Source organism: Peromyscus leucopus, chromosome 14 (genome assembly GCF_004664715.2).
Source record: "Peromyscus leucopus breed LL Stock chromosome 14, UCI_PerLeu_2.1, whole genome shotgun sequence".
In the NCBI taxonomy this organism is placed as follows: Eukaryota; Metazoa; Chordata; class Mammalia; order Rodentia; family Cricetidae; genus Peromyscus; species Peromyscus leucopus.
Genome location: NC_051075.1, coordinates 50,225,145 through 50,252,813, shown reverse-complemented (window position 1 = coordinate 50,252,813; position 27,669 = coordinate 50,225,145). Strand labels below are relative to the sequence as shown.

Genomic DNA, 27,669 nt, shown 5'->3' with positions numbered 1-27,669 from the left:
ACCAAAGCAACCCACACACACCTCTCTTCCATTAGTGGAATTCCAGAATACATTGCCTGAATAGTCTACCCCAAGGAAACACACTGTGGGGCCACCTGATGACAGAGCCACCAGCTGGGACAGAGTCCCTTCCTGCACGCCATGCTAGCTACAGGCAACACTGGAGTTGGCTACTCCACCTTAGTATCTGCCATCTATGAATCTCCTTGGCACTTTGATGTTGGTGACCAAAGAAAGACTGAACACAAAACTGAATGTTCTTGAAGGAAAACAAGTGAGTTAAACAAATGCTACCCCTCCACCCAGCATATGGTTCCATCATGTGAACCGCAAAGACAGGTTCACGGCAGGGTCAAAAGCATTAGGTGAGGAGACCACATAAAGCACGAGGCAGAAACACGGCAAAGCAACTACATCCTCACTGCCATCTAATGCTGGATGAAAAACCCAACAGGAGAGGACAAGAGAAAGCAGCAGAAAGAAGAGTATGGATGGCTGATGCTAATGCAAGGGGAAGCGCGGGGCTCCTCTTGTGGTCCAGCATTTATCTAGTAAAACTCAGCCTTTACGGTGGAGTCAAGTGGCCTCTAAAGTTTAAATTGACAAGACAATAATGCTTATAAAAACAAAGTGATATTAAAGGCTTCATCGGCTGAACATGATTAAATATTACATGTGATACTGACCAAGGAAAACAACAACAATAATAGATTATATTTATTATCTAACATATAAATATAATAATAATTACTACTAATAATTTTTCCTGGAAACAGCCACAGTGGAGTCAGGGACACATAAACAGGTGACTGGACTGAGGAGCTGAAGGGTGAGGCGACAAGACACACTAAGTACAGCCTTGCTGCCAGGGGGAAGTTCCTCTTGACTATGCTACAACTCTCCACAAAAAGACTGGGGACAAGAGATGAGAGGCAGGCACAGACCTCACTGAGCCAAAGCTGCATGTAAGAATTTTAAGAATTATTTTAACTATATTTTATTATATCGATATTATATTATTGCCATCACATTAATTTTACATATAGTTATGGTTTTAAGGAGTTTAACTTCTGTTTCCTGTTATTACTGTCACCCTTTGTAGGAAATTATCAATAAGGTAACGAATAGCTCGGCAATCCCAAGGTGTGCGTCCCAAACAGTGCTCTAAGAGCAGGCATACTCTGACTTCCCTTGGACGGACCTCCTGAATCAGCCACTCCCTCACTGTCCCTGGCACCAGGCTGACAGGTGCCAGCGGCATGAGCTGGCCACCTCTTGTACCCACACAAGCTTTCCGCTCCCACCAGCTGGACTTCATGCTGGAAGCAGAATTCACTGCATCTTCCTAGAGCTGCTGAGGCCAGCTGACTTATTTTAATTATGAAGCTTAATTATGGAAGCTGACTAAATGAGCATAAAAGATAAATACAGTTTCTATGAAAGCTAAACTGATGGCGTGAGAAAGACTTTCCAGAGGCAAGTCACTAAGGAGAAAGCTGTGGGTTAGATGTGGCACATGAGCTGAAAATGGGAGGGAATTACAATCAGACTCGGTGCTAGAGGACATCACTAGCTTGTACCGTTAATAAGAGGTAGCGTGCAAAGCAGAACCAGTGTCAGCTAGGTACCTGGACCCACAGGAGCAACGTCTATTTATGTCGTGAATCCCTCCGGTATATTTTTAACAATCCCCTGCTTTAACGGGTATTTTCAATTAAGGAGTAGCACTTCCACTGGTTGGAACTAGGGTATTTTCTATGCTCCAGCACACCAACTGCTGGATTGGGGCTTCTGAGTTTAGGAGGTTCTATGAATCAGTGAGAGGACTCACTTTGGACTCTAGGTATTTAAGTTCTGATTCCACACCTTTGAAAGATAAAAATACTTAGAAGAAGGTTCCCCTTTCCTTTCCTCTCGCATAACAGAGGTGCGGGAAGAGTGGTGAAGAACATGGCTGTCCCTCACAGAACAAAGGAGTTCAAGGACAGCCTAAGCCCCAGTACGCGCCTCTGGAAACCATGATTGACAACTCATCATCTCCCTCATGGGCATTAAGAGTTAGAAATCAAAACTGTCCTATGATAGGCTTAGCACAGTGCCTAGTCACACGTGCTGAAAACTGTTCATGTCAAGTATTATTACACTATCCAGTGAGAAAGGAAAAAAACTAGTGCACAAATAAGATAAAGTGTGCTCACTTATTTGTTAGACTCCAAGTCAGTGTCGATGACAGGTGGGACAAGATGGCTTCTCAGAGACATAGGAACACCTCAGAAAAGCTTAGAAAAATTCTGAGGTGATATAGAGTAGGAGTTCTTGGTTAGAGGTAATTTACCACCAAAGCAACATTTGGCAATACCAGATACATTTTAGTCTGTGTTCACTGGTGGGTAGAGGCAAAGAGAAAACTTATTGGCATCTAGGAAGTAGTGGCCAAGGATGCTAATCTTACAGGGTACGGGACAGTTTCCACCTTTACAAAGAACTCTTAGTCCCTGAACACCAAGTAGGTGATCTGAGAAACCCTCTGCCCTCACGTGCAAAAGAAAGATCATTTCTAAAACTGAACTTCAGAAAGTCACTTTGAAAATAAAACTGGGACATCCATTATATTGATTCCAGAAGCCATGTTGTAGATACTTAGGAATAAGAGAGATTGGTGTTTAGAGATGAGACACAATTCTTTTACCAGTAAACCTTCACTAGTGTCTCTCCTACAATAATCTTAAAGACACTGAGAGTCTAGAGTGAGCGATTCAATAAGCTGGAAGAATTCTGTATCTGAGGGCAAACTTCACTCAGGAGAGTGAAGCTAAGTAACATTTCAAACCCTCCAACAGAAGTCGGCAATCACAACCTCACTGGAGAAGTTGAAAAGCAAGAAGCCCCCCCGCCCCGCCCCCCAGCTTCTTTATCCAGCTGCAGAGAATGCTGACTAGTCAGAGGGCAACAGTGTACAACAACCATCATGCTTCTAGTTTGGGTGCCTGGGTGACACATGGAGACCTCAATTTTAATGCCATTCCAAAAACACTAGGAAATTGATAAAGAGCTCATTTATACTACTTTTCAAAAATCATCCTGCTTTTCTTAAAAGTACAATATAAGACTACATGATCTCAGATGTGCAAGCATGCATGCATGCACGCGCGCACGCACGCACACACACACACACACACACACACACACACACACACATACACACACACATTTTTAGCCTACCACCTCTAAGAAAAACGAGAAAACAAACCACCAACACATTGAGGTTAAGGGCACATCTCCACCTTTAGTGCCTTTTCTACTCAAATTAAAGGCCTACACTCAAGTCTTGCCTGAGAGTCTCATTGGCTCTGAGACTTTAATCACAAGGAATTTTGTTTTTTACCAGAGGTCCTGTGAAAGGGATAGAAATATATTGTAAGTTTGATTTAAAAAAAAAAAAAAAAAAACACCCAGGAGGTCAAAAAGTGCTAAAAAATGGAGGAGAGTATTAAAATTGCTTTTAATTAAAAAAATGTATCTAACAGAGTTTCATATATATATATATATACATACACACACACACACACCCCTAAAGATGACATAACAAGTCAACAAAACAGAATTATACTCATTAAATCAATGAGTTTGAACTTTAAAACCACCCTGATATTTAATTATGACATTTCAATATCCAAAGGGAAAAAGAACTAAACCCAAAATGCAAAGAAATAAATCACAACAAAAAAGCTTTTGAAACATTTTAGCCATCAAGACAAAGAATCCATGCATGTCTCACGTCACACTGCTAAAACTGTCAGTATATGTATTCTGTCTTTTTTTTTTCTATGAGTAGAGCAAAATGAAAAAAATTGAAATAAACACCAACTCACCCTTCTGGTAGAAGAATTTCCTATAATAGTATGCGCCGAGATCCACGTGTTCCACGGTATACCTCTTCCCCCTGTCTAGGTGCAACATCAAGCTTTCCTTGGGCACTTCGAGAACCGCCACTCCTGCGTTTGTACAATGAGAGCTGAGGCTGGACTCAAAGGAGGCACTTTCACACCCACTGAAGGAGCCAGAATTTGACTTGGACAGGCTGATCTTCCTCTCGCCTTCCCCGCCAATCTCATTCCGAAAGTACGGACAGCTCAGGACCAGTTCGTTGCTCTTGTCGTCTCCTTGGTCCATGCCAAGGCTTCCTTTGGAATTCAGGTCCTCCGTGCTGCCCATAGGAGAGCTGAAGCTGGCGGAGTGAGACAGAGGGCCAGAGACCAAGGAAGCCACAGCAGCCGCCGAAGCTCCTGTGGTAGTGTTTCTCCTCTTGATCACATTGTGCCTGTTCAAAATGGCTTCATTCAAGTCAAACAATATGCTCTGGACATCATAGTGGGCAAAGCACTTGGGGCATGTCCAGGGCCTCACAGAGTCTTCTGATCTGTTGTCTTCAAGGTCCGACGACTTCCCGAGTTCTTCACCTTTGGCATTGCGTAATTTACGAAAAATGGACGAGTCTCCAGTTTCAGACTTAGAGCGTCGCTTGAGTGGTTTTTCCCTTTCCTTGAAGAGCCTGAGGTTCTCTCTCTGTGAGATGGGCCCATCGATCACATCCAAGGAGAAACCAGATCCCTTGCCCCCACCAGTGATGAGGAAGTCACTGAGTTTGGTTGGAGTTGGACCTCGGTCAGATCTGTCATCTTTGTAGCCCTTTAACAAATCGAAGAAACTTTCTCCGGATGTTCCCTGCTTGTCGATTGAAGATGTGCTACCATATTCCCTGTGCAATGACGGCCCCGACTTGTAGGTGGGGGAGATACATTCATCAAAGCTATCCACATCAAGCTCACTTATGGTGATATCGCTGTTGCTGCGCTGCCGGATTCTACGGAGGGCTTTCCTGGGGGAGCTGGGGTAGGCTTCGGGCATGAGGAATCTGGAGTCCATGTTCTCCGCTGGCCCTGTCTTGTTCTTCAGGGTGTTCTGTATGCTCTTCAGCATGGCTGAGTCATTGGAATTGAGGCTAACAGAACTCCCCTGACTCACAGGACTGCCTTTGGAGGACAGGCTCTCAAGGCAACTTGAGGTTTCTATTTCCTGGCTTGAACGGCTGGATTCTTTTACATTTTCCTTTCTTGGAGGCCAATCTGCAATTCTTGCCCTAACCCCCATCTTGGGGACCCCGGGGGTTGAGGTTATATGGTGAGGACCTTCACTTCGAGGGGGCCCTACTGCAGCCATGACTGATGATCCTAAGCTGCCATTTTGGGACCGGAAGCGACGCATGTAGAAGTCATCAGTGTGAACTTTGGGGGTGCCATCTGTGCTGATAACAGAGGCTCTGTCAGCAGTGACAGGCCTTTCCGTCTGCGACCGCTTCAAGCTGGTCATGGTGTAAAGAGCAATCACTTAAATTCCCGCAGAAAGGATCAGCATGTTTGTGTTTTAAATGTGCATTTCTGCTTCAGAGAATGGCTTCCAGGAAATACAGCAGTCGTGTTGAGATCTTAAACCTTTTCATTTAAGACGTTAAATGAAGCCTAGTTTTCAGACCACTGAGAATCCAGATCTTCCAAACATTGTAATCCACAATAGTTCCTGTGCTTCACTCTAACAGAAGGCTTCCTTCAGAAAAGACTGAACAGAACTTGCATCACCGGGACTCTGTGGTCGCCATAATCCCATGCTCCCCCTAAAGAGAGGAAGACAACCTGAATTAACACTTGACAAATACACCTAAAATAAATATGCAACTGCAGGAATCAGACACTTGGACAAAAGACTCAATACTGGATTGTGGTGCACAGTTCCAAAATCCACATTTTTAATAAAGCAGATATAGAAAGAAAACAGTAAAAACAGTTAATAAAACCCATCAATTACACTGAAAGAAGGGCTATGAATACTTCAGCTTAGCTGAACTGTTTCATAAAGCTGGGAGGGTACCAGGTTGTTCTAGGGCATCGCGGCTCCTAACTGCAAGCAGAGACTTTCGCTTCCATGACCTCTAATAATGTAGACATCATGCCCCTGTGCTCACCAGAAGTTTGAGACAAAACCAACCTAACCAGATAATTAGAGCAATGCAAGACAGCCTTCTGAGAATGCTAAAAATTCAACATGATTTTTATTGATTATGCTACAACTCACTTTTTAAATTCCTTTCATATTTCAAATCGATACTTATTTCCCTACAAAAGCTTGCCATAGCTGGCGAGAGCAAATCTACACACAGAGAACAGAGAAAACAAGCAGCGTTTCCTGGAGCCATCATACCCACCAACATGCTGATGTATTTTCCTCCACTTTCTTACTTACCCACATGAAGAATATTGCAGAAGCAGCCTGGTACTCACCTCCACCTTTTCCCAGGCTCTCCTTACTTTCATCTACTCTCGGAGCTGGAAGTCTTCGGCTAATTCACAAAATGCCTGCATTTCCTTAAGCAGCGCAGCCTCCTCCACCCCATCAGTGCTAATTTATGACGATGACAAAAACCAAATGCAGCTCTGGGCAGCCTGCTCCATGTCCTCCACCAGATTACAGAGAACTGTTGCCATCCTTCCAGGTGACGGGCAGGAAGACGAACTTCCTCATGAGCTCGTCAGGCTGGAGACAGCAGGCAGAGTCTGAGCACAGACTCCTGCATGGGTGCGTACATCCTGAAGAGAGGCAGAGGATCCTTTTCCAGCATTCCGCAAATTACACAAGAGGTGGCCTTTAAATTCTTGCCAGATACATGTTTGGAAGGATGCTGCTGAACCAGCACCGAGCTGACAGGGTAGCATTGTCTACAAATCACACTCTGACACTGAGGAGGACCGCACACTGCATGCTGCACTCAATGGTAACAAGCACTTACTTCCACGATAATTAAGCATCTCGATAGTCAGCTTCCTGCCTCCAAGGCAGCCGGCTTTCATTCCTCCAGCAGCACGCAGAATCAGTTTAGGAGACTCGTTGCTATTTAAAGCCGGAACATTTAGGGGTGTTTCAAAAATGTTCCCTGCCTGCAGACTGCAGGGCTCTTGCAGGGTCGGTCTGGTTAGCTGGTCAGATAAATGCCCATTGTTTCCATTCACACTCCTCTTACCATGTTTTATAAAAGGGATAATGGTTTTGTACTGCCATCTAATTAAACCTGGCTTTTAAGCTTTCTAGATACTTCTACAGCCAGACCGTTATGATTTCCCGTACATTCCAGAACTTTACATGCTGCTCTTTCAATTGCTAGCCTTTAGGTAGAACAACGTGCTAACTGTTGCTTACAGCAGCAGCCAGGGCCAGCACGAGTGCCTACAGCCGTGGTTCAAGAAGTATCCCTTCCAAAATGGACGGGCAACCAACCAACTGGACCATGACAGCGCCTGCCTGCCTGCCTGCCTTACACAACAACAAAGGGGGAATTCAAGAAAGTAGCTCTCAAGCTACACTAGCCTAAAATAATTCTTAAGAGTCCGGTGTTTTCAGTATTCTCAGAGACTTACAAAACCCAGATAAGTCATCTTCCATTCTATTTCTACAACATCCAGCCCCTAAAACGCCAGTTTCATGACGATCAAAGCTCATTCTTGCCACATTTCAGTTCTTTTTAGAAAATGGCTTACCACGGAATCGACCCTCCCCCACTCTTCCTTTTGAGGCAGGGTCTCTCTCAGTAGTCCTGGCTGGCTGTGAACTCACCAGGCCCTTCCTGCCTCAGCTTTCCAGGTGCTTAGATTACAGGCCCATGCCACCAAACCCCGCTCACAAAACTGACGTTTTAGAGACAGGTGACGTCATATCCATGATAGGAACAAACTGAACGCTGGAGCTGGCACACAAGACAAAACCAACCCGGGAGTGCTGAGCCTCCACCATCAATGGCTTCTTTTTCTGTGTCGTTTCACGTCTCATTTTAAAAGATTTATCATTTGTACAAATGAATTTTTTGCCTACGTATGTGTGTGTACTTTGTGAGTCCCCGGAAAGCAACACATTCCTTGGAACTAGAGTTACAGAGAGCTGTGAACGTCCATGTGGGTGCCGGGAATCAAATCCAGGTCCTCCTCTGCAAGAACTGAAAGCATTCTTACCTACTAAGCTCTCTCTCCAGCCCCACTTGCTATGGTTTAATACACTCCTAATAGGAACATTTCTTAGCAATTTAGTGTTATTATAACTTTTTATTTCAAAATGTAGGTGGAGCACATGGGGGAAGGGGACATGGTTTGATAACCCATCAAACTGAAGAGGTAAACAACAAGGTAACAAAATTGTCTCCAGTTGTGAAGACTCCAACCCGCCCCAGCTCTGCTCTTTCCTGCCCCTTCTCCCTTCCTTATTTGTTTGCAACATTAACTTCCTTTCAGCTACAATAGAAACTCTGGCAGCAGGCGAGCAATACAGAAATAAAGATGCTTATTAAGCCACCAGTTGACAGTCAGGATGTCTCTCCACGCAGATCAATAACACTCTGCACCCTACTCCTCAAGGAGACTGAAACAGCAAGCATGCTGGCCAGCACTAACAACTGAAGCAAGCATCAACAGAGCTGCCCAGACGCTGTTAGATACAGTAAGGAGGAGGAGAATTAAATCAAGGAGCAATATGACTTCACAGCACACCACCGGCACCACAAGACATTTCCTTATCACGTGCTTAATTTCACAGCTCTCTATACTATGCACTTCCAGTGAATCCATTTAGTTAGATTCCTAATCCCATAGAGAGGAACTTTAGTCAGTCCGGCTCAGCTCTACTAGTGGAAAGTCTTTTCATCACCAGAGATCTATACAATCACCACCCTCTGCTGATCAACACGTCTCTTCCAGAGGAGATGTTCCATCATCTCCTAAACCATTCCCAACATGCCCACATTCTCTTCTAAGCATGGCCGTATACCTGGTACTAGGAACACTTGAGGAAATGACCCTTTCCTTCAAGTGAAGTTCAGGTCTAGATGGGAAGGCAGATGGTAAAGAGATGAAGTGTGATACAGGTCATGACAAGGTAAACATAGGCCGTGTCTCCTTCCTGTACTTTCCACTCTAACTGTGAAGTCTTTCATAACAAGACTGTTTCCTGGTGGATCTGAACTGAACCCCAGCAAGTCAGCCATTCAGAATATGAAGTCCCTAGTAGTGATGAAAGTGGTCACCCAGGGGTTAAAAAGCTGTCCTCCTGCCTCGGGCTCTGAGACGCATTTGAGCTTTGATTCTTCTCCTCCCTCTTGACCTCAGGGATAACTACCTGCTCTTTCTCTCTCTTTCTCTCTCTCTCTCTCCTTCTCTCTCTCTCTCTCTCTCTCTCTCTCTCTCTCTCTCTCTCTCTCTCTCTCTCTCTCTATCTATCTATCTATCTATCTCTCCCCACCATTCACTATCTTTTTGTTGCTTGTGCATGCATGTGGTGTGGCACGTATTCATGTGTGAGTGGACATGCATGTGCAGGCACACACCGACATGTGTGCCTGTGCAGGCCAGAGAATGAGAGGCTTCCTCAATTGCTCCCCACCTTATTCTCTAAGACAGGGTCTCTCAATTGGAGCAGAGCTTGCCTGTGTGACCGATTTTGCTAGCTTGGAATCCTGGTTCTACTCTCTACATGCTGGAACTCGTAAGTGGGCTGCCACGCTCACTGGGCGTTTACAGGGGTTCTAGGAATCGAGCTCCAGTCTTCAGATCCGTGCGGCAGGGACCTCATCCACTGAGCCACCTCCCCAGCACCGAGTCGGCATGGTTTCTAAGTTAGTGAACTCAGGGCAGTGTCCTCGATTTACTTTTCTTACCACTCTCACGCTGCTGGAGGAGGCTGCCAGGGTGTTACTAGCAAGATGAGCAGCGAGAGCTTCGGGATGAGCAGCAGGCACAGGTGCAACAGAATAAAAATATGACCGGGGAACGCAGGCGCTGGGGTGGCTGGCTCTTGCTGTGGTAGGCAGTCTGTACTCTACAAGTACTCGGGCAATACCGTAGCACACAGGGTATCTGGCTGAGCTGGGCTTTAACTCCCTCTCTGGGCTTTTAGCTCTAAACTTCTGGTCCTGACACTGCTTTCGTCCGTCTCTATCATTTCTGAAATAAACTACTACCAAGCAGAAAGGTGAGCAAACGGTGAAGAAGTCCTCAAGAACTAAAGGAACGAGTAGCGGGGGAATGTTCTCAGCTCCTAGGGATGAAGATACGCTTAAAGGTTCCATAAGAAACCGTGGATCGGCTGGGGTAACGGAGCCTGCACCAGACCAGGAACTAAAGAAGTGCTTTCAATACTCTAATTCTTACCAGTGCCACAAACTGACAGGGGACGGGCAAACATGACCCGGCGCTGGACAACTCATCACGGAGTACACCCTCGGGAAGAGTGAGAGAAATGGTGGTTGTGGTGGGGGCAGCCCTCAGATGCCAGGGCAGGTACTCAGCAGGAAAGGAAATCCCTGTCCAGTTTTTCTCAACTGTGCTCAAGTCCAGTTTTGTAGAGGGTATTTGAACCGCCCATGACCTTGGGCTAGCTGACCCACGGTCTAATTAAAATACTAGTTTAATTAGGGTATGTTTCAACTTTGTATTCATTTGCAATAGCTCTGTTTAGAAAAATCAGATATGTGGTTTATGAAACTAGTGAGTGATGTGTAACGTCAAGTGACTTGGAGATGCGAAATGGACAGCACCTTCAGTTTTATAATGCTGGCTTTTAATAAGTAGGCTCAAGTCTAGTGGAACAGTCAGTTTAACTTTTTAACAGATCCTATTTTTTTATTTTGAGCGCCACTGTTAATGTGTTTTAAAGAGGTGGGGAAAGGGTCCAGAGCAGTCTGGAGACACTTGCATGTCTCTTGTTGGTCCCCCCAGTCTAGGGCGACTGTAAGGTGAGCAGGCCACTTGACACTTCTGAAGTGCTTAGTGTTTTATACAGGAGGCAAAAAGTCCCTTCTCCCTCCCACCATTTGGAAAGAGGAGAAATACCTTTCAGGAAGGGTGATTAGATATTCACCATGTGACAGTCACATGGGCGAGCAATGGGGAATTTTTTATTGTTTTCTGTAGTGCAATTTTGACATACATTTCCTTTTAAAATGTGCCTTAATTTACCAAGAGATCGGGAGCCTTCCGTGTCCAAGAGAGCTCTCGACCCCTTCCCTCTTCCCTTTTAAGAGGTCACACAGGCAGGCAAGAAGCACTGCCTCTGTCAGGTCAGCTAGCCCAAGGTCATGGGCGGAGCGAATATCCACTACACAGTTTTTTATCCACAGAAAAGTTCCATAACCAAGCAAGACAGGGATGTACTAAGACATCTCTTAGGAGGTCATGATCCATAATCCTTCCTGAAACCTACAGATTTTCATATTAAAAATCACCACCACTGACTTTATTTAAACCAACAGATTTTTCTTCCTTTTTTTGAGACAGGGTCTCATATAGCTCAGCCTGGCTTAAAATGTTCTGTGGCTGAGGCTGAACTTGAGCTCATGACTCTCCTTCCTCTGCCTCCCACGTACTGGCGTTATAGGCATTTTATCCCCATGTTTGGTCCTAAGAAGCGTCTTAACTAACTTAATGCAGACTCATCTCTACACTGTGTGTTCTCTGAACAAAATGAAGCGTAAGGCAGGCGCACGTTTCAGAAGAGCGCAGGGTGAGAAACTGAAGACACCTTACACACGCAGTCAGGTGTCATGCCCACACACATACACACAGCAAGCTCACCAGGGGAGTTATGTTTGTCTTTGGATAGATTGTAACTTGAGGCATTTGCTAAAATGAGCAAGGGTTATTATCATAATTAGAACAAAACTGTTAGAAAAAAATAATTTTGTTGCTAAAAACATATAGTATGGTCTGGGAATGCAGGGCAATGAACTCACTTTCAAATAATAATTATAAAACACAGCCCTATGTTAACACTCTATCTTTCCAGTCACTGAACCAGCCTCCACGAGTGTCGTAATGCTCATCTTCTACTTATGATGAACTGGAAGAGGCTAAGAGTCCAGCTGCTTTAAAAAGAGATAGTCACAGTATCTGAATAATGGCTGCACGAACATGTCTTTTCTCATTTACAGATGCTTTCTTTGTATTTCATGTGGACTTAGTCCCTTCACACCCAAAAGCTCCACTCTGTCCCCCCCCCCACTTTAGTGACCCAGGAAAATCAGGCGAGGGTGGTAAGCAAATGCACGGGGGCCCCGCCATTCTCCCCTTTTGGGTTCAATCCACTTTCCCACATGCATCTGTCCTTGCCACCGCCTTCCAGCTAAATGCCGTCACTGTGCCTCAAAGACCAGCTTTCTGGAGAACAGCACTGAAGAGCACCAGCACTAGGGAAAGGAGCCCAGCAGCGTGGACTTTCCTCTCCGGGGCCAAAGGGAAAGAGATGGTATGGCCTGGAGGAAGTGCTTCCCCTCTGATCAGCCACAGATCTGTACTTAATGCCTACTGTAAGGACTGTCAGAGGCACCAGCCTTGGCAGGAAAGCTTCTGCAGGCTGCCAGCTTGTTCACCGCTAACACCACTCCCCTCTTGCACAGAAAGGCACGTTCCAGCCTCAAGTCCCTGCAGCTATCTAGCTGAGACAAGAGAAAGGTGATGTGTAGGAAACCAGACAGCTCTAAAAGGAGCCTCAAAATGGCTTTGTTAAGAGCACAATGAGGTTTTTTTTTGTTTGAACATTTTATGTTCTGAAGACAATTTAAGGAAGTGCACTTGAAAAAGCACACCACAGTTGGCTTAAAGAGCAAAGCAGAGACAGTAAGAACAGTTCCTTCCAAGCACAACGCAAACCCAAATCACCGCCCCAAGGATTAACGGCAGCAGTACCCACAATGCACTCTTAGGATTCTAGAATATCACCCGAAGAAGACTCTAAAGGGAAAACTGGGCCCACAGACTCACTCCCTGTTCCTCCACCGCTTCCTCAAACACAGACTGCAGACAGTCCACTCCGTCTGCCACCGCATCTGGATTCCCACACACAAGCTCTGCCTAACAGCCCAACATGGAGAGACTGTCATCTGCCTCTGTCATGGATACACACTCCGTCCTCACAGCAGCCGTGAGGTCAAGGTCTCAGACTCCACAGACAGTGAAACAGCTCAGAGATGAAAATGCCAAGCCCAGCAACACAAGGTAAATGAACTTTGGATGGCTACGCTCAGCACATCTGGGCTGGCAGTTAAACAATTAGTACAGCTAATACAGTAAAAATTTACAGTAAATCAAAATTTACACTAAAAATGCTCAGCTAATAGAGGAAAGGCCTCCTATACAGTCCAAGTCACTTCTGAAGTCTACCCCAGGTACAAATACCGGGGTCTACCAGAAATGCACCCAGAAGGAGAATTAAAAACAGTGGCATTAGCTTCTAAAAATGCGCCAGTGGTCAATGTGGGACTCTTCAGAAGATCACAGACTTGCCGAGCGGTGGTGGCACACGCCTTTAATCCCAGCACTCGGGAGGCAGAGCCAGGCAGATCTCTGTGAGTTCGAGGCCAGCCTGGGCTACCAAGTGTGTTCCAGGAAACGCGCAAAGCTACACAGAGAAACCCTGTCTCGAAAAACCAAAAAAAAAAAAAAAAAAAAAAAAAAGAAGAAGATCACAGACTGATCAAATCCTGACCTATAGTAGGCCTGGAATGCAGAGCTAAGAGAAGCTCCCCCCACAAGGCTTCCTTCTAGTTGGACAGAACGAAATGGGTAAGGTGCACTTCCTTAAGAACTACACAATGAATAGGCTTCAATTACTACGGCACCATTGCAAACACAAAACTGTCAATTTCTGTGACGACGACGACGACACGACGACGACGACGACGACCTTGGTGGGGACCAGATTTTCCACATGAAGAAATATCAGGGCTAAAAACTAGAAATACATAAAGGTTAAACAGCCCAGGCAGAGCCCACCTATGAAGCAGACTTCCTCATGTCCCACTCTCACTGGGGCTGGCAGACCAGGGTGCCCTTCCAGATGACAGAGCTGTGTCAGGAGACACCACTGCATTTTCTCAAGTAGACCCTGCAGCTCAGAGACAGGGCTACTGTTGTTCTAGGGTCTGATCCCCAAGCCATGTTCCTTGCAGCACCCTCCCCCCCCCCCAGAATCCCATGATTAACTCTCCATGTTTCGGCATTTCCTCCCTGCTTCTTGAGGAAGCAATCTTTGCCCCCAAAGCACCTAAACTCAATACTAAGTGTTTAAGGCCATGGGACCCCAGGTACTTAAAACCTGCTCTCAGGGCTGGAGATGTAGGTCAGAGACGGGATGTGTGCTCAGATGCACGAGACTGGAACTAAACCTCAACAACTCCCTTACCCTCCAAACAAGAGGAGTTTCGAGTGTTGGCAGTAACGCTGAAATCTGACTACTTGCCTATTCATAGGTACTGATTCTGAAGTGCCCAAAAGCACACCCACATTCTCTTGATGGGCAGAACAGCTTCCCTCTGCCTTAGGGATAAGTCAGAATTGCCCAAATGCAAGACCAACATCCACATCTGTAGCCAGTCTCTCCATGGTTCCAACCATCCCTGAACCTTGGAATCTCAAAACAGTGAGGGGGGCTTGCAATCGATTTAATCTCCTCTCTTATTCCAATCTGTCCCCTTTCTCTCCAGTTAGCGCGCGCTCTCTCTCTCTCTCTCTCTCTCTCTCTCTCTCTCTCTCTCTCTCTCTCTCTCTCTCTCACACACACACACACACACACACACACACACACTTGGATATATTCTCTTTCAGGAAGCTGCCTTTTTAACATTCCTTATGACAGACCATAATAAATTATGATGATTAAATAAAAATAAGATCATTACATTAGAAATCAAAATTTCTACTTGAAAGAGATCACGATCTCAGTATATGTTACTACCATTTAATACCAGGTCCGTTACCAAGAAAACTGAAGGGCTATTTTGTTGTTTGTTTTTGGAAGTTTTCTTTAAAAATAACAGTTAAAACAAGTTTAAAACAGAATATGTTGAAGAAAGAAAATTTCTTTAACAGAACACAAGCTCAAGGCCCGTCTGTTTGTACTGGGAGTATGGCTATAATAAGCAAAGACAGAGAAATCAACAATGCATCATTTGACACCTATTAGGAAAAATTCCAAGAAAGCCAGTGTTCAGTTAACGATGATACAATTGAAACAGGTATTCTTACGCTGCTGGAGGCAAAGGGAGTGAGTGGACCCCTTTCACATAAGGAGAAGGGAAGAGGGTAGAAGAACTCGGTCTGCTCACACTGAGCCCTGCACTTTCTGGTGGGCACTTGGAAGCCTATGGCTATGCACACAGAGGCGGCTTCCCAGCCCAGCTCCTGGACATCTTTCCTGCTCTGTCAGGTCCTGGACTTCTGTCTGCTGGCCCTCTCTCTCCTTGAGACTCCAACACTGCCGTTTGTCATCAGTCACTCAGGACCCACACTGACACCTGAAGGTATTCTTATACACTGTCCACCATACTGTTTAGTGCCTCGGTGTAAGTGCTGTGCCTTAGCTGTTGAGCGCTAAGGTTCCAGCAAAGGTTTAAAACGGAAAAGCTCGCACTGCGACAGGTGGGACTGCTGAGATAAGCTTGTAAGGAACCAAGTCACAGCACAAAGGCCCCCACTGCAACTACTTGGTTCTTCATTGTCTACCTACACCAAAGGCCTAGGACCAAGGGCAAATACGAAAAGGAAACCACTGCTTTAATCTTCCTCAGCTTTAGAGCAAACACACTAAATCCAGGGTCTGCTTCCCATGCATTTCCATATTCCTAAGTGACAGGCTCATGCTGCTGTTTGTGTTACCAATCTTAGATAAAGTCCTGTTTATCTGGACTGTATAATGAGAAATTAACACACTCCATTAATTATCTCCCCTTCCCCCTACATTCTCTGTGTGTGTATATATATATATATACACACACACATACATATATATACATACATACACACACACACACACACACACACACACATATGTCTGTATCCATGTATGTACGTTTATATGTCTATACTGTAAGCCTCTTGAGCCACATGAGTGGCCAGGTCCCTCCCCTAGGACTTCTAACCACCAGGTTCCATCCACAGAATACTCTAACTCCCCTGACGGCTAGACCCTGCCCCACCCTGCAGAGTAAAAAGCCCAACATCTGGACATGAAATCCCACCATCTCCACCCTGGAAAGCTCCACCTTGAAAAGGTCCACCCCCTTCCCAAGAAGCTCTATATAAGCTCTCTATCCTGTTCAGTTTGCTGCTGTTTCTTGCTCAAGTAGAGGCAGCCACCCTCCTGGTTTTTCCCTCCCAGTAAATCTCGTGTGAGGTTTGTTGTGCGGTGTGATTTTGTGGTATTCCTTGGTTTCCAGCTGCCAGCATACCTTTTCATCTCAGCTGCAATGCTTACATATACCATAGCTATATTAAATAAATACATATTTATTTAATATTTTTATAACTATGCTTATTTGGCTCATTATAGTTTATTTTTCCCAGACAATAATTGTTTGCTTCTTTCTTTGTCCATCCTTCCTTCCTTCCTTCCTTCCTCCTTTTTTGTCCTGTATAGGTTTCCAGTCTCGGCCCTTCTAGCTGGGCTTCACCGGCTGGATGCCTGGCTGGGATCATATCTCCAGGTAGTAAACATGTGTCTGAGACTATCCCAGGTATCACTTCATCCTTCCTTCCTTCAGCTGTCAGAGTGCAGAGGTCCAATGATTACGTCACAGAGTGGTGTGTACTAGGTTTATAGTTCATCACTTTATCTCTGTTGCTTACTTTATTTTTCATAGACATGATGACCTTTCCTGTCCATTTGCTTAGTTTCTTTCTAAAATGAATTTAAAAAAACAAACAAACAAACAAACAAAACTCTTACTCTTTTCTACCTGGTCAAAGCAAAAGAGTTGGCTACCCACCCTTCCCTGGGATTCTGAGATTGGGGTAGCCTCTACATGAGTTACTCACTGGGGCAGACTCTACGCTGGAAGACCCACAAATGCCGGGATCCATAGTCCACCGTAGTTGGCTGTTTTTGACTCTTTGACTCTTTTGGCGGCCCACCACCCAGCTCCCAAATAAATCATATGGAGAGGCTTATTATTACTTACGAATGCCCAGCTTTAGCTTGATTTGTTTCTTGCCAGCTTTCCTTAACTTACATTATCCTGTCTACCTTTTGCCTCTGGACTTTTACCTTTCTCTACTTCCTATATATCTTTTCTTTCCTTCTTATCCCGTGTTTAGCTGTGTGGCTGGATGGCTGGGCCCTTCTTTTCTCATTCTTTCCTTCTCTCAGATTTCTCCTCCCATTTATTCTCCCTGCCTGCCAGCCCTGACTACCCTTTCCTCTGACTTGCTAGGCCGTTCAGCTCTTTACTAGAACAGCCAGGTGTTTTGTGTAGGTAAAGTAACACAAAGCTTCACAGAGTTAAACAAATGCAACATAAATGATTGCAACACATATCTGCATCATTAAACAAATATTCCACAGCATAAACAAGTGTAACACATCTTAAAATAATATTCTACAACAGCCCATGTCTCTCTAGAGAAAGGTCTAGTTCAGAATTCTGGGAAGCAAGCTCTGCAAAGCTTTATGTAATTCCTCCATGGCCAGAGGCTCCATGTTCACACTGGACAGAGACCCCACCCCGTCTCAGTGCAACGTTCCGGAGACTTGGACCTCCAATCCTGTGGGTGTAGGAGGGTCAGAGCCTTCTGCAGTCTCTCTAAACCCACTCTCCCTGCTGACCAAAACTCCATTAATTCTGGTCTCCAATTTCTTTCCCTTTTACCTGCCCTTGAATTTTTTTACCTCTGGTCAGTAACAATGACAGACAGGGAGGAGAACCATTCTTAGAGAGAAGACTATTAACTCAGAAGTGGTCTAGGAACCCCCGCATCTATGGCCCTCAGTCTTAAAGCAGGGAGGGATTTATGGGAGTGACATTTAGTGGCTTGAGGAGGGCAGAAAATGACTTAAGTGTCCTATTCAATGAGTTTGGCTGGAGAGTGCCACGCCATGCTTCACAGGGAAATGTTTTAATTGTGAAATGTGCAAACATATAAATATCCATCATCTTGACTTCATAAATGTGTGTGTGTATATGTCAAATTTGTTACAAATGATAGAGAAATAAAAGGTCACAGATATAGCTGAACTCGCAACTCCTCCAGAGACTCCCCTCTCAGGATGCCCCGCCCTCTCTCCATGCACACAACAGGGAACCAAGGACACAAGAGCAATCAGTGGGGCTGTGAGGCTAAGAGAGACATTGCCACTCAGAACACTGCCTTCTTTAAGTTTCTTCTGCCATGTGAAACTCTTTAGGATTTACCCTCATTGCTACAAAAGATACAGACCCTTCCTAACAGCTTCCAGATGCTTAAATATTGAGTAGAAAGATGGGAAAGCCATGAGAGTTTGCTGGGTGACGTCTGGGTTATTTCCTCTTTTCTGTCACTACCAACAGTGACAGAATGAATATTTCTTTCAGCATCTTCTTTGGGAACACAGGCAAAGCCCCTCAGCAAGGTGGAGCATCTTCCAACACCATCAGAGAATATCTAGCTAAGAGCAGAGACACAGCTCATATTCTACAACAGCCCAGAGAAAGGTCTAGTCCAGAATTCTGGTCTTTGCCTTTTACATGTGATGCCCCACGTTCAATGCCCAAACCCCACCAAAAAAAAAAAACCCTGCCTGCTCAAGGGGGTGTACTACAGTTATACATAGCACTGAACACACCATGAGGAGTCTCCCAACTCCACCCCTGACTGTTGCCAACAGAAAAATACAGGATGTCGTCTTGCTGCCTCATAGTTATGGCCCTAGCAGAGAACTGGAATTTTTTTCTTGATCTAATCTTTATCCATTTTTTTTTTCTCCCAGGTCACTGCCTCTTCACTATGATTTAGAACACATCTGGGTAGTACAGATGTGAGTCCTGCATTAGATATATGCATATGCACACTATTCTCAGTCTAAAGCTTTACCTCTAATTACTACTTAAACTATATTTTCTTGTACTTCCAAGTTGAATTTTTTGTCTTTTTTTAAGAAAAGGTCTTAAGTATTCCAGGGTGGCCTCAAACCAGCTACACAATCAAGAGTGGCCTTCAACGCCTGATCGATCCTCCTGCCTCTATCTCGTGAACACTAACCGGCGTATGCCAGCATATCTGGTTTATAAAAGTGCTAGGCACAACCCCAGGGCTTTGTCCATGCTAGGCAAGCACTCCACCAAATGAGTGGTATCCCCAGACTCATCTGGAATGTTTGAAAAGGTCAACTTTGTAGTTGGGCCTTTCTACACATTCTTTAAAATAGTCCTCCTGTTCTCCAGTGCTGTGCACGTTCTCCTCTAGAAGTGTAAATATTTCTCTTCAAATGAAAGTACAAATGTGGCTGTACTTTCCTCACACTGTCCTACAACTACTTTTGGGAGTCAGCGGCACTTTGTAATTACTGACATAATAATCACAATGTCAAGTCCAAGTCTCTCTGCATCTGGCAGTCCCTCTCTGTGTGTCTGTGGGCCACTGCCACACCAATCCAAATGCGACATCATGACAAATCCTACTGACCCCATCTGGCATATTCAATTAATTTTAGAATCATTCTGTCATGTTTCTTGGAAAATTCTCTTGGTTGTAGTACTTTGGCCTTTATTTGCATCCATTTTATTAAGTTAATGTAAGGAGTACTGGGTGCTTTTAAATGTGGAGGTTTCTGTTCAGTAGCCTGACCGTAGCTCTTATTTCTTAAACGAGCACTGTGACTGTCACTGGTGACACTCTGGTTCTTACGGCACTGGGGGGCTGAGACAGGAGGGCCAGGAGTGGGAGAGGCGCGGCTGCGCAGGGAGACCCCATCTCAGTGTGCAGAACAAGCGTGAAGCCGCCGGGTGGTCTCTGCTATGTCATTACAAGTGCATTACGGTATTTTACTGACGGACTGACTGTGTAATCACCTCCTCTGACACACTGATGTCGGTGCACTGCACACTAGTGCTCTCCTGACACACTGCTGTCGGTGCACTGCACACTAGTGCTCTCCTCTCCTCTGACACACTGCGTCGGGTGCTCTGCCTGTCATTCCAAGTGCATTACGGTATTTCACTGACACTGACTGCTCTTCTCTCCTCTGACACACTGCTGTCGGTGCACTGCACACTCGTGCTCTTCTCTCCTCTGACACACTGCTGTCGGTGCACTGCACACTAGTGCTCTTCACTTCTTTCACATCTAGTCCTACTACTGAAGTGTTCCTTGAGTTAATATTGTAATAATTTCCCAGTTAGGTAATATGTTCAGACAGTATTTCCCTCCATTTTTATTGCATTAGGAGCTGGCTGGTAGTCAATAGGACAAAATTTAAGACACACTGGTAACTTTTAAAATGGCTAAGCTCTACTCTATAAACACGTTTAAGCAAAAAACCCACAAAGCAATACATAAGGAAATGCAAGGACTTCAGAGAAATGGGAGGAAATGGAAGGTTGGTTTTAAGAAAATGTTTCCTTCTTTATAAATTTTTGTTATAAAGAAGTTTTCCAGAAAACAATAATTACTTTGGAAGTAACATGCAGGAATCACATGTACTCTGCAGTGAGAGCTCAGCAGCAAAGTCGTGAAAGCACGCCCACTACAAAAGCAGGCAAAGCCTCCAGATGGGGGCGCTCTATACACTGACAAAGGGTTTGCCGGACAGCAAAGGAAGAGCTCTACTCCAGGAAGCCCGCTGTGTTCACTAAGCGGGGAAGAGTCCGCTCCACACTGGCCTACACTCTACGGCACTACTTCAGAGAAGAGTAGATTACACCTGGAGAAGCACCTCTGGAAACGTCAGTGGACTTTGGCTTGGTTATCAAATTAGTTCAAGAATCTTCAGTAAGATCACCAGGCAGATGAACGATCCTCTTCCCCAAGCCAGATTCAGGACATCTGTAATTACACCAGACACAAGAACTGCTTCCTAAAGGATCCTCCCATTCGAGCAGATGGTCGGAGAAATGACGAGTCAGTCAAGAAGAGCACTCGCATCAGTTAATCAATAAGACAAAAGTCACAGCAACAAGCAGAGAACATGAAGGATAGGAAATGAAAAACAGCAGGACAAAACGGAACCCTGTGAACAGAAACGCCAAACAAGAAAACATACACAGAAAAGCAGCAGCATTCCCACCACTACAGAATTCTAGTACGCTTTATGGCCCAAAACACAAATATTCTGTCTGGGGAGACAAGAGAGAGCACAGTGCAGGGGGCAAAAGAGAAATATTACCCCAGGAACAGAGGGAGGAGGTGTTGATAATTCCTGGGAAAGCAACTTCTGCCTACTTAAGACTCAAGTAAGCACTACAGTGAGTAGAGGAAGAATAAAAAGAGAAAGGAACTGCCAAGAACAAGAGCTGACACCAAGCTTGAGGGACAGAAAACAAAACAGCCATAACAGCCATCTATTAAAACTAGAGCACAGAAGAGTGGGTCTGGATCCCAGAGAGCAAACTTACGATCTTATGCCCTTCCTTATCAAACAGAACCCAGGACCTTCTGCCTGAGAGGCAAGTGCTCTACTGCTGAGCTACACCTCTACCCTTGTGATGTCTGAGTAAGAACGGCCCCCATTGGCTCTTACGTTTAAATACTTAGTCACCAGGGAATGGAACTCTTCGAAAGGATTGGAAGGATTAGGAGGTGTGGCCTTCTAAGAGAAAGTATGTCACTGGGGATGGGCTCTGGGACTTCAGGAGCCCATGACAGGCCCAGTCTCTCTCTGCCTGCTGCCTGCAGATCAGGATGTGGGTCTCGGCTCCTGCTCTAGCACAATGTGTGCTGCCATGCTCCCCACCATGATGATCATGGACTGGGCCTCTGAAACTGTAAGCCAGCCCCAACTAAATGCTTTCTTTTATAGGAGTTGCCATAGTCATGCTGTTTCTTCACAGCAACAGAAAAATAATTAAGACAAACCTCAAACGTCTATATAAAAATAAAAATCGTAAGTTGGGGGGAGCTCCATGGCTAGGTACTTGAATAATATTTATAAGGTTCTGGGTTTGATCCTTAGCACTGAGTGGGAAGGGACTGGGAGGAAATATAGGAGTTAATATTCATTGTATGCTTACTGTGTGCCAGTGAGTATGAGAACAGTTTGCACTGAGGGATGGTTCAGTGGGTAACTGGTTACTATGCAAATGTGAGGACCTACGTTCAGATATCTGGCACCCAGGGAAAGACCAGTATGGTGAGACACAAGTGCAACCCTAACACCGAGGGAACAGATCCTATGAGTTCACTGGATGTCCAGGGCAGCCAGTTAGTGAGCTCTGATTCACTGAGAGACCCCACCTCAACAATTAAAGGGGAGTACAATCAAGGAAGCCACTCAACATTGACCTCTGCCCTATCTACACACACACACACACACACACACACACACACACGGACAAACATACGGACAAACACACGGACAAACACACGCACATGCATACAGAGGCATGAGGAAGAAACTGAAGTTTGGGGGATGCAGCGTCATTGATAGAATGCTTGCCTAACATGCATAAAGCCTGGGCTTGACCCTAGCTATGTATGAGCAACGTGGGGGGAAAGAGTAGGTTGGTGAGAAGCAGGCAACCAGAAATACAAACTCTAAACAGTAAGAATGCACAAGACAAGCACCGAAGTTGACAAAAAGCCAGCAACGGCTTCCCAGAGAAGACGGTCGAGTTGAACTGTGAGCTACAGCTATTGCACACTCTGGTATGAACAGAGCAAGTTCTACAGAAGAGAAGAGTGAGCCAGGGGCACCTTGCCCTGGAGCTGACAGAGTAACGGAGTTCAAAAGCGGGAACAATGTCCAAAATCCCAATCACATGACAATATAAAAGCAAGGAGGCCATGGTCAACGATTCATGGCTAAAACAGGTATGGTAGTAGACACCAACAATCCCAAGACTTCAGGAGGCTGACGCAAGAGCTGCTGTGAGTTCAAATACTGCCTCATCTATGTAGTAAAGCCAAGGCTAGTCTGAAATAAAGACAGCAAAATCCTACTGACAGAACCTCAGTTTCTAGTAAAACAAAAACACAACTGCAGGGCCCTGGCCCCCCTTTGTGGGGAGCTGTTGCCTCACTTGCTGACCCTGACCAGATGTCCTCCCTATGCTGATTCCCTGCCGGGTTCCTTCCTCCTGAACGTTCACCTCACTGGAGGTCCTTGTTTGTGTATCCTGCATACAGTTTAGATGCAAGAATGTAGATCATCAGTAGCCAACTTCTGCCCTCCAGGTTCCCCCATTGTGCTGTAAGCCTGTATTTAAGGTTTCCTCCCTCCTTCAATAAACGGCATTCGGCATTCTGCTAAAGCGAATGGCCCGATGTTCTTGTCTCTGTTTTTTTGATCCACAGCCCCTCGATCGGACAAGGTGAAGGGGTGGTGAGGGCGTTACCACTACACACAACACACAGTATATTGCTTTCAAGATCTTTAACTTAAAAATACTGAAAAATTAACCAGGCGGTGGTGGCGCACGCCTTTAATCCCAGCACTTGGGAGGCAGAGCCAGGAGGATCTCTGTGAGTTCGAGGCCAGCCTGGTCTACAAAGTGAGCTCCAGGAAAGGCGCAAAGCTACGCAGAGAAACCCTGTCTTGAAAAACCAAAAAAAAAAAAAAAAAAAAAAACAAAAAAAAAAAAAAAAAAAAACTGAAAAATTAGTTTTTAACAAAATTAAAACAACAAAAAAAGACACAGGAGGCAGTACTATTGGGTCTGAAGTTTCAAAGAAAACTCTGTCTTTAAACATGGCATTTGGTGTCAAGTAACAGATGAAATCAAGGTATGTACTAAACATAAAAGAAGGTAACTCACACTAGTCACTCTACCATAATTTAATAAATATCATGTTTCTGTTCTTCCCAGAGGGTTGTTAAACTGAAGCATGGCAAATATCACTGCCTCTCATGAAAGTTACAATTTTGAAAGAGACCAACAATAAGCAAATGAAACTTCTGAGTGTCAACGTTAACTAGATGCATAACTGGCCTAACTGGAAAAGAGTTAAGAACAGCAGAGCACCGAAGAAATTCCTCAAACGATCTGGTTCTGCAGGGCAGTTTATACTTGAAGTTGTCAGCACAGAAACGGGTTACCTATGCTGCTCACTACTGGTTCACCTATGAGCTCACTGCCCGTTCATCTGTGCTGTTCTGCTCATTATCCTATTCACCTATTCACTGCCGATTCAAGTGTGCTGTTCATCACTGCCCATTCATCTGTGCTGCTCTGCTCACTGTCAATCCATGTGAAAATGAATCATCCTTACGGTGTTTCCATTGTCAGTAAAACCAAATAAAACTTCTAGATAGCTACAAAAAAAGTTTTTTTTTAAAAAATACAGATTCATCGAGTATCTTTCAGTTTCAAATTAAGTATTATGTCCACCATATAATCAGTGGTAAGAAGACTCTAAAGCAGAGTATTTGTTACCCTACTGTCCGAGTCACCTGGAAAGTGACAGCCTGGCTAGAGAAAAGTGCCTGAAAGAAGACTCAAAAACACGCTCCATAGTTTGTTCTAGGAAATCGAGAACCAAGGGATTTCAAAGTTCCAGGACTAGTAAATGTATCCGGTACCCAGTGTCCTTAGGCAGCAGGGGAGACGACACTGCTCAGTCCCCACTCCTGTCCCTCAGTTCTTCACCACAGTTTCCCCACTGTCCTGGCAGATGTGCAGACTCTAACCCAGCCCCCAGAGGACACATCAGTCTCTCCATCGCTCTTGCTCCCAGTGACTGGTCTGGAGCACTGATGCTGAGTAATGTAAACTGAGCAGAAGGCTGCAACATCCTACTGATCGGCCCAGGAGCTCCCTGATGGGAGGGACAGGCGTGGCTAAGGCTTTCCTTCCCCTTCTTTCTCTTGGAGGACAGGATGCAGAGAAGAACATCAGGCCAAACTGACAAAGACCCCAGTGGAGTTCATCACAAAGCTCCAGGATCCCGGAAGCATTACCAAATGCACATGTCAGCTTGGGAGCGTGTCTTCCCAGACAGCTTCTCACGTGCTCAAATCTGTATTTGCTCCAGACAGAGCAAATGCATCCAAACAGGTAACTGTGGTTTTCACTCACAAACAGTTAGTGCCTTTGACTAAATAATATTTTGATGAAAGATCACATTTCAACAGTTTATAATAGAACAGAACAACAGATGAATATATAAAAGATAAAAATCGGTGGTACCTTTAAGGTGTACCTCAAAATCTAATTCCTATGGTAATAAATCCACTAAAATGCACAAAAATGTTGACATGAAGAATAAGCTTAGATGTTAATGAAAAAGTCTCTCTGCCTGCATTGCAATAAACATCCAATGAAAAGCATGCATGGGTGTAAAGTGTGGAACCAATCTTCTACAAGCATGCAAGTTCACCCCGTGGGAACACACTCTACTGCTACTCATGGAACAAGGCTCCTTATTTTTTTAGCCATTAGAAAACATGGTTTTGGAAACTTCAAAATTAACATTTGGTTAGGGAGCAAATGAAGGAAAGTTTTTATCCTGTTTATAATAATGAATCCAGTCTAGAATACTCTAATGATTAATCAAAGACTGGATCCTAATTTTAAAATGTTCTCACTGTTTCATGCTTATTTATCAGATAATAAAATGGTACATCTCTGAAAGCTTATTACTACCATACATGATAAAATCATTAATTTTTTTTTTTTTTTTTTTGCTACAATCTTGAAATGATTTTTTTTTTTTCTGGGAGAGTCCAACACCCATTTGTGGGGGGGATGGGGGTTAAGTTCTGTAAGCAGCGTGCACTACAATGAAAACTTGGAGACTATTAATGGTAGGCTAAGCCCTCCTCTGCAAAAGAGTTATAATTAAAATTAAGCAGAAAATGGAAACACTGACATCTGCTGCTAGTTTGGATGCATTTAAAATGCTTCAAAATTAAAGAGTAGAGATTAGAATGTTGAGATTCAAAACCTAAAACCTTCCCAAGCCAATCACCCATGGGGTGTGCGTCTGTGTGGACCAGCCACTCACAGTCAGTCAGCACAGAGAGCGTTCCCTGGGGCATCTCTGCTGGTGCTGTACTGATGTGCCAGCAACAGAACCCACAGCCTTGTTGTTCACACTACGCATGCACTGGACCACTGAGTCCTCAGCCCCCATTGAGACTCGAGTTTCTAACCTCTGGGATCTTGGAGCTTTTCATATTTCTAGTTTCATAATGTCTCCTAGAAACGTGGCTGGGGCTCAGTGTATAGCTCCATGTTACAGTGCTGGACTAACCTGCAAGAGGCCCTACATTCTGCCCTCAGTACTGACAGGAGGGAGGAAAGGAGCTGGTAAGGACTGACCGTATTCAAAGACTCAAACACTGGTCCTCTTATGGGACTCCTAACAGTGGGAACAGGGGCTGTCTCCAACTTTTTATGGCTTTTGGGACCCTACTCCCCATACTGGGTCGCCTTGCCCAGCCTTAATACATAGGGAGGTGCTTAGTCTTACTGTGACTTGATATGCCATGTTTTGTTGATACTCATGGGAGACCTGCCCTTTCCTAACAGAAAGGGAGGGGTGTATGGTGGGGGATGGGAACAGAGAGGGGAACTTGAGGGAGGGGCTGGGGGGAGAGAAGGGAAGGGAAACTAAGACTGGGATGTAAACAAATTTATTAAACACATCCACATTTAAACTCAGCTTACATGCATTCCATCATCATCTTTCTGTATGCTGTAGGGACTCCTGAGTGATGCACGGTATTTGAAGCATGGAGATCTATAAAATGCATGATCCCTTCCCCAAGCATTGCTCATACATCTTCTTGTATCTCCAAGTGTTCATTCATGTGTCTGTTCAAATTACACTGCTGCTTGTTATCTTCCAGGGGAGCACGTTTTAGAAAGTGTGCCCTCCCTACGATGCATCCCACTTTAACATCAATATCCCATTTGGCTAATGAAGGGTTAACGAGGAACAGAAAAGAAGGAAAAAGAACATGAAAAAAATTTTTTTTCCAGTTCAATCATTACTGTTTTTAACCTAAGATGTCTTTCAGAGTGTTTAGCTCCATGGTGATGGGAGCAGGTGGAAAATATAGAAGCACTGAAAGAACAAATCCCTTCAGAATATTTTAAGGTTTCTAACGCAAAGCTTAATATGGAATTACAGAACCATGTAAGATAAAAATAGACTCATAACAGTAATTGTATGAGTTGAACAATCTTTATAATAGCTTTAAAAATGTTATATTTCTCTTATAAAAAGAAAAACAGAAAACAAAAAAGATTTTGACTTCATTTGTGAACTAAAGAAAACATCTCAATGTTTAGAAGAGTGGGTTTAAACTGTGGTGGTTGCCTTCACACTTGGTAGTGTCTGGGGACTTCTGTGGTCACAAACTGAGAGCAGGAGTGTGCCACTGGTATCTCCTGGGCAGATGCCAGGGATGGTGCAAAGCACAGGGTAACTCAACAGCAAGGAAGAACTGATCCCTAGCACCCTGTAAAAGCCACAGACAATAACCACAGTGCTGAAGAACACAGGCAGGGAGATCCTGGTGACCACTGGCTGCTGTTAGCCAAGCCAGCAAATTCTGGGTTTAGTGGGAAACCCTGTCTCAAAAAATGAGGTGGTGAGCAACAAAGGCTGACACTTGCTGTCAACTCCTGGCTCTCAGGTGAAACAAGAGAACCCACCCACACCACATTCAAGA

General features: G+C 44.7%; 1 protein-coding gene across 9 annotated transcripts in view; it reads right to left on the bottom strand.

Annotated features, from left to right (window-relative positions):
- The window catches only part of Sipa1l1 (signal induced proliferation associated 1 like 1), a 300,159-nt gene that overhangs the window by 105,390 nt on the left and 167,100 nt on the right, over positions 1–27,669 (bottom strand). For 7 of the 9 annotated variants that reach the window (XM_028877330.1, XM_028877339.1, XM_037210693.1 and 4 more), the window contains one exon: positions 3,873–5,671. In XM_028877330.1, the coding sequence (XP_028733163.1) occupies positions 3,873–5,370 (1,498 nt within the window). In that variant the 5' untranslated portion in view covers positions 5,371–5,671. Of the gene's footprint in view, positions 1–3,872; positions 5,672–6,297; positions 8,117–27,669 lie in introns of those variants that run through there. The other 2 variants (XM_028877393.2, XM_028877384.2) reach the window with 2 other exon arrangements.